This window comes from Panthera leo, chromosome D3 (assembly GCF_018350215.1).
Source record: "Panthera leo isolate Ple1 chromosome D3, P.leo_Ple1_pat1.1, whole genome shotgun sequence".
Lineage (NCBI taxonomy): Eukaryota > Metazoa > Chordata > Mammalia > Carnivora > Felidae > Panthera > Panthera leo.
Window position 1 is genome coordinate 3,857,962 of NC_056690.1, and position 12,616 is coordinate 3,870,577.

General features: G+C 46.5%; 1 protein-coding gene and 1 pseudogene across 1 annotated transcript in view; one reads left to right on the top strand and one right to left on the bottom strand.

The window, feature by feature from the left end:
• The first annotated feature begins 5,240 nt into the window (after window positions 1-5,240).
• Window positions 5,241-6,197, top strand: LOC122203666 (annotated as a pseudogene).
• Window positions 6,198-9,953: 3,756 nt separating this feature from the next.
• Window positions 9,954-12,616, bottom strand: part of LOC122203994 (transmembrane protein 132B-like) — a 29,254-nt gene continuing 26,591 nt past the window's right edge. The window contains exons 2-3 of the mRNA XM_042911162.1: window positions 11,870-11,973; window positions 9,954-10,860 (exon numbers count right to left, since the gene is read on the bottom strand). Of these exons, the coding sequence (XP_042767096.1) occupies window positions 9,963-10,860; window positions 11,870-11,973 (1,002 nt within the window). The 3' untranslated portion in view covers window positions 9,954-9,962. The remainder of the gene's footprint in view (window positions 10,861-11,869; window positions 11,974-12,616) is intronic.

Below are 12,616 nucleotides of genomic sequence, written 5' to 3' on the forward strand. Positions count from 1 at the left end.
CGGAGACCCAACCAGAATCCCCAGAAACACGTCTTGCGTGTTTCTTATGTCTCTAGAGCTCCGTCGGCTATGTAGCACCAGCACCCTGGGGATCGTGGACCCATACCCTGCCCCCATCACAAACACATACACCCACGAGCACACAGAGACACGGGCACGCACAATACAGAGACACACACAAACACACATGCGCGCACAGCACACGTAAACAACCACACATGTACAGGCACACGCACATGGCCACACACATAGGCAACCACAAACACATATGCACACACAAACACAGGGATAAACACACACGAACACCGACATACCCACCACACGATACACACTACGCACACATGCACACAAATACACATACATGAACATACACATCCACATCCACGCCACTCACAAATATAGCTCAAAAGAGGAACAAAGAGAACCATCAGCTAGACCTTGAATAGTTCCTTCTTCTGAGTTTTCATTTGGTTTGACCTGAGTGAGATGTGAAAAATACCTCCCCTCTTCCTGTCTTTAGTACATGGGAGCAACTATCTACAGAAAATTTTTGTCTGGGCGGCTGCGGGAATAAATAAAATATTTCTTTTTTTAAGTTTATTTCTTTATTGTGAGAGAGAGAAAGTGTGAGCAGGGGAGGGGCAGACAGAGAGGAGAGAGAGAAGAATCCCAAGCAGACTCCACGCTGTCAGCACAGACCCAATGCAGGGCTTGAACCCACCAACTGTGAGATCACAACCTGAGCCAAAAATCAAAAGCTGGATGCTTAACCGACTGAGCCAACCAGGCGCCCCTAAAATGCTTCTTAAAGGTGAAGTTTCCTAGTGTTTTTTTAAAAAAAATTTTTTAATGTTTATTTATTTTCGAGAAAGAGAGAGCAGGGAAGGGGCAGAGAGAGAGGAGGACACAGAATCCAAAACAGTCTCCAGGCTCTGAGCTGTCAGCACAGAGCCCGATGCGGGGCTCGAACCCATGAACCGCGAGATTGTGACCTGAGCCCAAGTCGGACGCTTCACCGACTGAGCCATCCAGGCGCCCCCAGTTTCCCAGCGTTTTTAAGACTTTTACATTCACACTTACCCTTACTGATTTGCAAAAAGCCGCCAACTGTTGAGATGGGAATATTGTCAAATCATAGGGATGTTTGCCAACCACCTGGATCGCTGGGAGGGCAGGGCCAGTTTAGTAACCTCAGCCAACATGCACCCACCCAACGCGGTCGGTCCTATTTGCCGAAACCCTGGGGGAAACTGGGTGTGCGGACGGCAGGGGCAGGGAACCTGGAGGAATCGTGGAATCCAGTCTGGGAACCAGCACACGGAACAGAACCAGCCACCTCGGTCCATCGGAGGTACGAGCCTGAACACTGACACTTTGTGTTGAGCCCTGAGTTCATCGCGGATCTAACTCCAAACTCCGTATTTTAGCATGCCTCCCCAGCATCTTTTTAAATTAGTGTTTTGGTTTTTTTTTTTTTTTCTCATAGAGAATGCACATGATATTAATCGGGATAGTTTTGACTGGAAAGACGGCCGCTAGTTCAGAAGGCATTCATGTCGTGTTTACATGGACAGAGCTGTGGGCTGAGGCTTTTGAGGGGAGCAAAACCAGTTTCACTGCTGTTTTGAGACAGGAGGCAGTTTCCGTCTGCCGCCGCTGTTGGACAGGGTCGTCCCCGGATGGCCCCACCCGCACTGGCCCCTCCAAATCCCGCTCACGAAGTGGGGGGCAACCAGCGTTCTGCTCAAAATGCACAGACGGCTTGTCACCTAATGTCACCGTAACACTCGGCTACCCACGTGGCCGTGAAACTAAGAATGCACCTTCCCACTTGCCTCGATGTTCTCGCTTTCCCATGGGTTCTGGAGAGACTTCTGGATGGTTTCAGTCTGGGATTAACCTGGTCTGTTTGCAAAATAAAAGCGAGGAAGTCAGTTTTGCTCTGTACAGGTGGTGTTTCCTGGGGCTTGCTGGGTGCCGTTTATCCCCAGGGAAAACGTCTCGTGTCTTCTGTTCTTGCTGTCTCCCGACTTAGCGTGCCCATGGATTTCAACCCCACTGTCTCCGTGAGGTCGCTGCTTCCCTACCCCCATCTCCTGGTCTCCAAAACGGCACCCCCCTGCCCCCAGACCCAGGGGACGGACCTCTCACACCCACAGTGTTTTAGGTGAATTCTCATAGAAGCACCTGTCCCCTCTGTGCCTTCAAGGATGCATAAACCTGGGGCGCTCCCAAGACAAACTAACCAGAATTAATCTGAGTCATTCCATCCTGCAGCAAGGGCCTTTATCCATAGCGCGCTTTGGATGGAATTGTTTGTTCGGACCCACGATGTGAGTATCCCATCCACTAAAATCCCGCTCAGTTTAAGCAAACGGCGTCAGACCCCGGGGCGCTGCATCTCAGAACTAATAACTCAGGTCCGTTTTTCCACGCTGGGTTACGCCTCTCAGGATGCGGTGTCTGTCATGTAGATGGCAACCAGCAGTGAAGTTAGCCCATGGCTTCTAATGGGCAAAGAAACGTCGAGAGCAGATACAACCCCGGGAAATTTTTGCTAAGTGGATGAGAGTCAGTGTCAAAGTTCGGCGAAATTTAGAGCCCCTGTGGTTTCATACCAAAATGTTTATTCTTTTGCTTCTTAAATGTTACACACGCCCCCGCAGATGTATGGGAAAAGGGGGCCGTTTGGAAAAGGGGGTCCCAGCCCTCGTCCAGTTTTTGACTTTATGCTGAGTTTTAGCACAAGGAGCAGATTGGACCGCCCAGGAGCGACTGTATCTCGCTGAACGTGCCCACGTTCTCTCTCTCCACAAACTCCCCTTCAGGGACGCGGTACATGTCCCGGTTCTCACGGCCACCCTCCGCCACGTGTCCACATCGTGGACCCAAGCCGAGCGAGCTCGCCGGGCGAAGTGTCGCGCTTTGCAGGCTGCCTTCAACAGGCTCCTCGCCCCGGGGGTGGGGGTGGGGGTGTGTGACATCCATTGTGTCCCCACCCACCACGCAAACCCCCCTCACCCCCAACGTCTCCTTTCCAGGGGACGCGCCTGGCTGACTGCTCATGACTCACCCTGTCACTGAGTTTAGATGCTTCTATTTCAGAAGCGAATTCCCATTATGCTTGAGCCAAATGTCAAGTATCCAAATGGAGATAAGGTGAGAAGGAGCAGACTTCATTTGAATAATTATGTTGGAATTAGCATGTTCTCTCCAGAAGTGAGGCCACCCCTCCAGGGGATGCTGGGGGAAACCTCGGAATTATCCCAAGGCTAACAAAAAAGCTCCTTCTGCAAGCGTCAGCCACCTTTTAAATAATCTTTGTTGTTACTGCTGGTGGTTATTTCTGACATTTTATTTTTTTTTCCTTTATACATGTCCACGCTTCCTACGTACTTTACAACAGACACCCGTTTCCTTGATTGAAAACAATGATTAAGATCGGTACTGGGGCGCCTGGGTGGCTCGGTTGGTTAAGCGTCCCACTCTTGGTTTCAGCTCAGGTCATGATCTCGCGGTTCGCGAGTTCGAGCCCCGTGTCGGGCTCTGCAGAGTCTGCTTGGGATACTCTTCCTCCCTCCCTCTCTGGCTCTCCCTCACTCTCTCTCTCTCTTTTTTTTTTTTTCTCAAGATAATTAAAAACTTAAAAAAAAAAAAGATATACCAATGCTGCAAAGGATCTGGGACTTCAAAGGAACCATCATCTTGAGACCCTGAGTCCATTAAGGCATCCTGTGAGATGCCCACGTCTGCTTTCACCGGAGACGTAGGTCTATTCCAGCAATCATGTCCAGAACCGCTCTGCATAATCCCTGGTCGCTCCTCTACTAAGGGGCTCCTCCCTTTCTCATGGGGACCATCGGGCCCAGTGCCTGCAGCAAGGATGGCAGGCCGTGGTTTCAGAAAGAGCATAACTTTCTTTCTCGTTCCTAACAGAAAAATTCAAGGATGAGCGACTCTTTTTTGCTATGTCACCGCACTCTTGCATTCAGGGCAAAGCCTCAGAAGCTCGATGCCCATGGTGCGGTACCTTTTAATTTTACATCAAATGATTCGGGGCTCCTGGCTTCATGCTCCAGTGAGATTTTTGAAAAAGTCAAGCTTTACCGACCTCACTCCTCAACCCCAGCAGTAACATGTTCAGGACTCAAAATTCCAGCTCCTGGGGGCAGGTCCGGTGATCTGCTCCTGTTGATAAACCCACAGGCATCCTATAGACAGGAGACACAGGAAAATGACAGTGCAGCTGGGGTGGACGGTCCCTCCCGAAGCCATGCTCCACTGTGAATTTTGCGAGGCATCGCCCCTGGGGTCACAGGGCCGCCTCAGACCAGTCTGTAGGACCTTCCTACCCCTGTTCCTGAAAGTTCCATCTCTTAGACTTGGTCTTCAGATACGCAAGTCTACCTGTGATGTCACGTGAGCTGGCCATGAGCACCGCCAGAACAGAAGGTTCTACCCACTGACTCCCAATGGGATGAGACGTCCCTCACACGGATAAGAGAGCAAAGATGGGGAGAAAACCACTCCTATGATCAGGAAGTTGCATCTGGGAGACAGGGTCAGAATCACAGTTCACGCTCTGGGAGCAGTCGTTTTCCACTGGGTGCTGGCCTGACCTCCTTTTTTCACATTAAAATTGGTATGACAAAATAATTTGAAATTATAGAATCATAATGAGGTGCCAATGTACAGATCCAGAAATTTAGGATGCTAGTTTGTTATTTCTGTTTAAGATCTGTCTTTGAAAGAAAGACAGCATTAAAGATTTAGCTTAAAAGTAAAGCATTTAAAAATCTGAATTCCTGGGGTGCCTGAGTAGCTCAGTCGGTGAAGCATCCAACTTCAGCTCAGGTCAGGATCTCGCGGTTCGAGGGTTCTAGCCCCGCGTCGGGCTCTGTGCAGACGGCTCGGAGCCTGGAGCCTGCTTCGGATTCTGTGTCTCCCTCTCTCTCTGCCCCTTCCCTGCTCATGCTCTCTCTCTCAAAAATAAATACACAATAAAAAAATAATAAAATAAAAATCTGGATTCCTGTCTCCTGCCCCTCGTACAATTGGTGCCATTCATCTCCCTTATATGTGCACGTACAGAATTGGGTACATTCTTGCTACTATTATTTTGAACAGATTTTTCTCTGCTAACATCAATTGAGAGTAAGAAAAATTAAAATTTTTATTATACCTTCGAGCCGCGCCTTCCCGCTCGCGTCGCAGCCTCCAGTGCCACCGCTGCCTCCGCCATGCCCAACATCGTGCTCCTCAGTGGCGGCTCCCACCAGGACCTGTCCCAGCACGTGGCCGGCCACCTGGGCCTGCAGCTGGGCAAGGTGGTCACTGAGAAGTTCAGCAACCAGGAGACCAGCGTCGAGATCGGTGAGAGTGTGTGAGGGGCGAAGATGTCTCTATCGTCCAGAGTGGCTGTGGGGAAGTCAACGACAACCTCCTGGAGCTTCTCATCATGAACAACGCCTGTAAGGTCGCGTCGCCTTCCAGGGTGACTGCCGTGATCCTGTGTTTTCCCTATGCCCGACAAGACAAAAAGGACAAGAGCCGCGCTCCGATTTCTGCGAAATTTGCGGCCAATATGCTGTCAGTGGCTGGGGCAGATCACATCATCACCGTGGACCTGCATGCCTCTCACCTCCAGGGATTCTCTGACATCCCGGTGGATAATTTGTACGCAGAGCCCGTGGTCCTGCAGTGGATCCGGGAGAACACTGCCGAGTGGGACAACTGTATCATAGTTTCACCTGACGCCGGGGGAGCCACGAGGGTCACCTCGATTGCGGACAGGCTGAATGTGGAATTTGCCCTGATTCACAGAGAGGAAGAAAGCAAACAAAGTGGACCGGATGGTTCTGGTGGGCGACGTGAAGGACCGCGTGGTCATCCTCGTGGACGACATGGCTGACACGTGTGGCACCATCTGCCACGCCGTGGACAAGCTACTCTCAGCTGGAGCCACCAAAGTCTATGCTGTCCTCACACACGGGATCTTCTCTGGGCAGGCTATTTCCAGAATAAATAATGTCGCCTTTAAGGCTGTTGTGGTCACAAACACCATTCCGCGGGAGGACAAAATGAGACACTGTCCCCAGATTCAGGTTATTGACATCTCGATGATCTTGGCAGAGGTGATCTGAAGAACACGCAACGCTGAATCTGTGTCTTACCTGTTCAGCCATGTGTCGCTATAGATCCCGGACGTGGGTATTTTGAGGCCACAACTTTCAAGTACATATAATTCCACTGTGGAAGTTCATAGTTTATATATTTTGAGGTTGCCAAAGGTGACTTCAGATTGAAACCTTCTGTGTAAATAATGATAATGCCTATGGACATTTGGGTAAAACTCTGTATGCAGAATTAGCCTTTTGTTTCGGAGTGAATCTTAGAAAATTTATAATACCCTGAATTTTGATTTTTTTTTTTTAAGTAACCAGATGTCAAATGAACCATTGGGGTTATTGTGCTTAATGTGACCAAATTTTCTGTGGCTTAAGATGGCCACGGACACATTTACCTTCTGACAAACATTAGCCATATCAGAGGCAATGTAGTTTGGTGTCTTTTTTGTTATTGCCACTTCTGAAAAACATGTTACAACTATCACTTACCTGCAGTGTCACGTTCTGAAATTCCAAAATTTGTGTGCGGCAACAGATCTGATTGAGAGAGTGTCGAGATAGACCCAGTCAGCTGACTGGTGGCACTCAGGCTGTGCTCTGGCCATCCCGGGGGGACAGCTCTTTGAGCGGCTCCTGTCCCGCTGTCTTATTTTACGGCCTGTTTTTAGCTCTAGCTTTTACGTTGCCTTTTTTCCGAGAATTTCATGTTGTGGGTTTCCACCAAAGCACAGCCTCCCCTAAGCCCCCTCAAACGTACTAGTCTGATTGTTACTTTGTTTTTAACGTAATAAAAAGGTGAATTTTTGTGACAGCCACCAAATGCATATTTGAACATTCCATCCTCCATTTTAATTTCCTATGCCTTTGCCTTCTGTAATCAAAAGTAGCAAGTCTCCCAGTCAACTGATTATTTTAACTAAAACTGTTAAATGAACAATGTCAGTAAGGCTGACGAAAAAAGCATAAATAAGTAAGCATTAATTGCTGTATTAAGATCATGTTAATGTGGTGGCAGGTGCCTCCTGGAGGATGTTGTGAGTTTTGTTAGATGCACCTTGGTGCACAACCACCTGAATTTTTCAGCCCCAAAAGAGGAGAACCTGCCTCAGAGACAAAGCCCTGGTTACAGTAACAGTCTCTCCCTCTGCTCAGTCTCAAAACTCGAAGAGAGGAGACCCTCTGCTCTAGATTCTGCTGGTGGCAAAATCCAATCTTTAAGTCATTAACAGACTTGAACCACAATCTTTAAGCTTTCAGACTTCACTACAGCAGAGGCCGAGATTTAAAAGGATCATTTTGGTCATTGCGTTGTGCTGTACCTTAAAAGGTCTTCTGAGAAAACAGTGGTATTACAGCCTGATAGTGTCAGCCCTACGATATGGACTGGCTCTATCTAGGAAGAGTTGACTTGAGACCTGGAAAGAGCCTATTTCGATGTATGTGATTCTTAGTTTCAATAAATGAGTGCTAGCTCTTTCTGGGAATTTCTACGCACAGGCAACTGAAAATGTAGTCATGTGTGCACGTGAGTAGACAGCCTAGGCATACTAGTGTAGACATGTTGACGTGACTGCAAAAAAGTTGATTTAAAGGTAATCATTTCACCTTAAGATGGACTCTAAGATCTAAAACTAGTTTTAAAATCTTCACATAAAAAATCTGCATAGTCATTATCATGAACTGTTTGTTTCTCTCCTTTAGCCTCACTTTTTGTTTTCAGGTACTTGTGGTACATTAACTGATTAGGCTAGACTTGGCCATACACAGTGGCAATGTAGTCCTTAACTGTTCGATGGTTTCACTTCAAGAAGGATGATGAAGGTGACCTCAGGAGTGGCCCGATCCCAGAACTTGGGTATCCCTTGCTGCTTGCCTGGAAACATTGAAGTGATGATGAATTGAAGTGATGATGAATTGAAGTGATGATGAATTGAAGTGATGAATGAATGAGCCCAGTAGATTGGTTCTGTCCAACTCCGCTGAACGGGGCTGGACTCCCAAATATCCAGCCGAAAAGGGAGCCAGAGAAATTCAGAAAAACCAAAGCTGCCTATCTTCCAACTTAAATTATATTATTCAACTTACGGATGCTCATATTAGAACTTGCCTTTGTTAGATGTCAACTACATTCAAGAATATATCATTTGCAGTGCTTGAATTTGTTTAGAATATAGGATTTTAAGATTGTCCAACACTGTACTAAACCACATCAATAAAATCATGCTACTACTTTAAAAATTTTTTATTATACCTTCAAAAAAGCTTTTTTCCGAGAGAAAAAGGTAAAGTAAGTAAAATGGCTTAGCAGAGACTATGAAGGGCTTTTCTAGCCCAAAGTCCAACTCAACAGCTATTCCATCTTAATCAAATTGAACTTGGGGCACCTGGGTGGCTCAGTTGGTTAAGCATCTGACACTTGATCTCAGCTCAGGTCATGGTCTCACGGTTCCTGAATTCGAGCCCTGCTTCAGACTCTGTGCTGACAGTGTGGAGCCTGCTTAGAATTCTCTCTTTCCCTCTCTCTCTCTGTCCCTCCCTTTCTCTCACCCACTCTCTCTCTCTCAAAATAAATGTTAAAAAATTGTATTTAATCTTCTTACCCTGAATATTTTTGCTTCTGACCATTCCTGTGGTTTATCCAGTAACATTTTATATTTTATAAGTTATGCAAGAATCAATATTTTATAAGTTATGCAATTTCTTTCTTTTATAAGTTATGCAAGAATCAATATTTTATGAGCTATGCGATTTCTTTCTTCTTTGCCACTGATTTACAGCCACTGTGTTTTCCCTAACAACAGCTCAATCTTGGAATTGCCATTTCCTTTTGTGATTTGTATGTGTGTTTGTGTGTGCATGTGTGTTCGCACCCAGGCCAGTTACGTTCCTCCCTCCACTGTGCATCCTGTGGATGTTTGAATTTTTTAAAAGTATTTATTTTTGAGAGAAAGAGAGAGAGAGAGAGAGAGCGAGAGTGAGTGAGAGAGAGAGAGAGAGAGAGAGAACACATGAGCAGGGAAGGGGCAGAGAGAGAGGGAGACACAGAATCCCAAGCAAGCTTTAGGCTCTGAACTGCCAGCACAGACCCCGACACAAAGTTCAAACTCATGAGCTGTGAGGTCATGACCTGAGCTGAAGTCGGACACTTAACCGACTGAACCTCCCAGATGCCCTGGATGTTTTGCTTCTACCACAAAAATAATTGTGAACATCTCACTTGTCATCAGATAGATGGATGTCTACATACTGTCAAATTGGAATATCATCTATTTATTTCTTTTTACGTTTATTCACACAAATGGCAACCTTCATCTGCAGCTGTTTCCTTGACAATTCCTTTTCTGTACATAGAAACACTATTTTTAGATTTCACATTGGGTGCAAAAAAATTGATACTCATAGTGCTTCATAAATAGAGCTAGAAGTAGTTTCAGAGATTGGACCCACCCAAGAAGGGACCCCCATTAGTTCCCCCATGAAGCTATAATGACCAGAGGAAACACAATAAACATGTTTGTGATGGCAACATTTCCCCAAAATTCATGTGGGAAAAAAGTTTCATGTAAAACTTATTTGTTAAATAGCACTCTTTTATTGACACTCATATATTAAGTGAATCCTCTTGTATAATTCAAGCTATTTTAAATAAGGAGAACTAGAAAAGATAAAGTAGGGATATGAATTTACACACTGCCCCTGAACACTGATGTGAGGGTAGGTGGAGAAAATGAACGTGCAGTCAATGGAAAGAGGTGACAAGTCCCAGGTAATGAAACTTGTATGACAATCAAACAGATCTTGAAGAGAGGACTAGATTTTTCCCTAGTCATGTTTCTAAAAGAGTAGTTGACTATGGAAAGTCTTCTGGGAGCCGCCGTTGAGAAGGAAGTTCCTCTCCTCGAACTGCAGCCCCCTGTCTATCATGGTTGTGCACTCCTCCGACGGGAGGGTGATGTCCACGGGGTTTTCCAGAAGTTCTACTTCATTCCCAAGCCAGACCCAGTCATGGGAATGGGGGATGTTGCCTTGTTCGCTCACAGCGAACCTTTTGTGTCTGTATTTCCAAGCAAATGCCACACAGTTGATTAAGAAGACCAAAACGGCCAAGCAGAAGACACAGAGCAGAGCATACATGTCGATCTCCAAGTCAGTTAACCCCCTTGAGGTCACTGTAAGGTCACTGGGATTATTGGGTTCCGGTAACTTCCCTTGAGTGGGGAAGCTTGTGAAGGAGTCTGGACCACCACTCTTGAGCAATTTCTTATCCTTTCCTTCCAGGGGGTACTGTGGGGTTGTGCTTCTGTTGCTACGTTCCTCTTGACCAACGGAGGCGCCATGTTGGAACCGCTCCTGAACCGCTCTCTCCTGGTTTCCTTCACGCTGTATGGAATTACTGAAGTGGTCTTTGTATTCCTGACTGATGCCCTCGATATCGTTGGTGCCTCCTAGGTGCTCAGCAACATTTGGTTCAAATTTGACCTTGATGTTTCCTTTACCCACGGCAAGAACACTCTTCCTCTTGGTCTTCTGACAGGGTTTGCTAATCATCATCTCTAATTTAATCAAGGGACCTTGCCCTTCACCCTGTGCAACCACAACCGGCCATTTGGACTGAAGGTTTGCCTGGACAGACACCACCATTTCATCCAATGATGACACAGTAACTGAAAAATCTTTGGGATCATCAATGTCTAAGGGTGTCACCGAACCATCACTGAACACAATCCAACAACTAAGAAAAATGAAATAAAGGCATTATGTTATAATTCATCTCCTTCAAATGTGTAAACACATACACAGATTTATAAAGCACACACGTGGTTTCCTATGACAGATGTTTTCAATACGAAGGCAGAGAAGACTAAATATGTTTTAAAATCTGAATCAGTTGCTGTCATACATCAAACTGGCGTAAATAATGGGCTGTAACGTACGGGTGTGAGGAGCAAATGTGTAGACCGTGGTGAATGCAGTGCTGTGTATATTAACGTATCAAATGTTGTGTAACAGAATTTGATTCTGAATTCTCCAAAGAGTTTGAAAGACCACGTGATGCATCTGAATCAATTTCAGGTGCAGCTAATCAGGCTCAAGATAATGTCACTTCAAGCATTCTTTATTAGGAAGGCATGCTCATTTGAAGTATCTGAGAAACGATGTCGTGTGGGGACGGGCATGCTTGAAAGACACAGTGACCTTGATATAATTCAACTGGATTTGCTACAAGTTTAAAGACGGAGCAGAGGTTTAAAGTTGCCCATAATTATTATAAACCAACAGATGTCTGGTGTCCATTAGCCATACTTGTTTAAGTAGCAGAAATAGAATTTGCAAGTATTGATGAGTACTTATTTTGGAAAAGTGAATACATGTGATCCTTAGGTTATGGTCTATCAGTAGTGCTCCCTGCCCCCCCATCACAGATAACCAGCTGCAAAGTGGTATTTGGACACATGGTCAGTGTGTAAAATTGTGGACGATTTATCCAAAGTCCTGAACACTTTTCTCAGAGATGAGACAGACTGCATAGAAAGCAGGAAGGAGTTTCAAGGACCTGTCCTAGACACAAGTGCTCTACTGATGTCCTCTGCAGATACGCGGGGGAGGGAAGTGGTCTCAAACGACCGGGGACAAAAGGACTCTGGGATCCCACCTGCTGCGGGGCTCAGAGAACGTCCTGGGCAGCCACCATCGAGATGATGGCTCTTTTGTCCGCTCTGTGAGGCTTCAGGGCAAGAGACAAGCCAGCCACCAGCTGCACGCCCAGGTCGGCGACGGTGACGCGGTCATCCAGGACGATCACAGTCTTCTCGGCCAGGATGGAGTCAGAGAGCGGGGAGAGGACCTTCAAAGGAAGCGACCAAGCTCCAGTGTCTGCTCCACACATTATTAATGAGGGGGAAAAAGGAAAGAAACCGGTAAAATGCCTGCAAAAGAAAGTGGGGCTTTGTAAGCAGGTGGCTGCCTTATTTTCAGTCATTTCTTTGTCACCATCCTTTAAACCCTGAAGTGTGTTCTCAGTGCTAAATGAGTTTCTGGAAACTAGGAACGAGCTCAGCCCAAGAAAGCCAAACCCTGCCCTTCCCTTTATTCGGCTGTGATGACAGATGCGGGTGAAGTCACCTGCCACATTAGCAGGAAACATTCCTCCCAGGGACGATAGAGCTGTGGTATCAAAACAACCCCTTTTGGGGGTGACTGCTATCTTTTTTGACCCCTGAGAAACATTGTTCTCTAAACGCAAGGATTATCAGAAACTTTGCTCTTTGAAATCCTGTCGTCAGGCAGGATGAGTCCCTCTCTTGCCTGGAGGACCTAAGTCACTTTGACACAGAGAAGCAAGTCTGATTTCCAACTCCAGTGCAGGATTTCAGAAAATGGGTTTCTGAACCTATCATTCCCCGCGTATGTGAGTTCTGTGTTTCGCTAGCAAGCAGGACCCTGGGTCCTCTGCACGGTCCAGACTGATGCCGGCAGCCCTGTGTGTC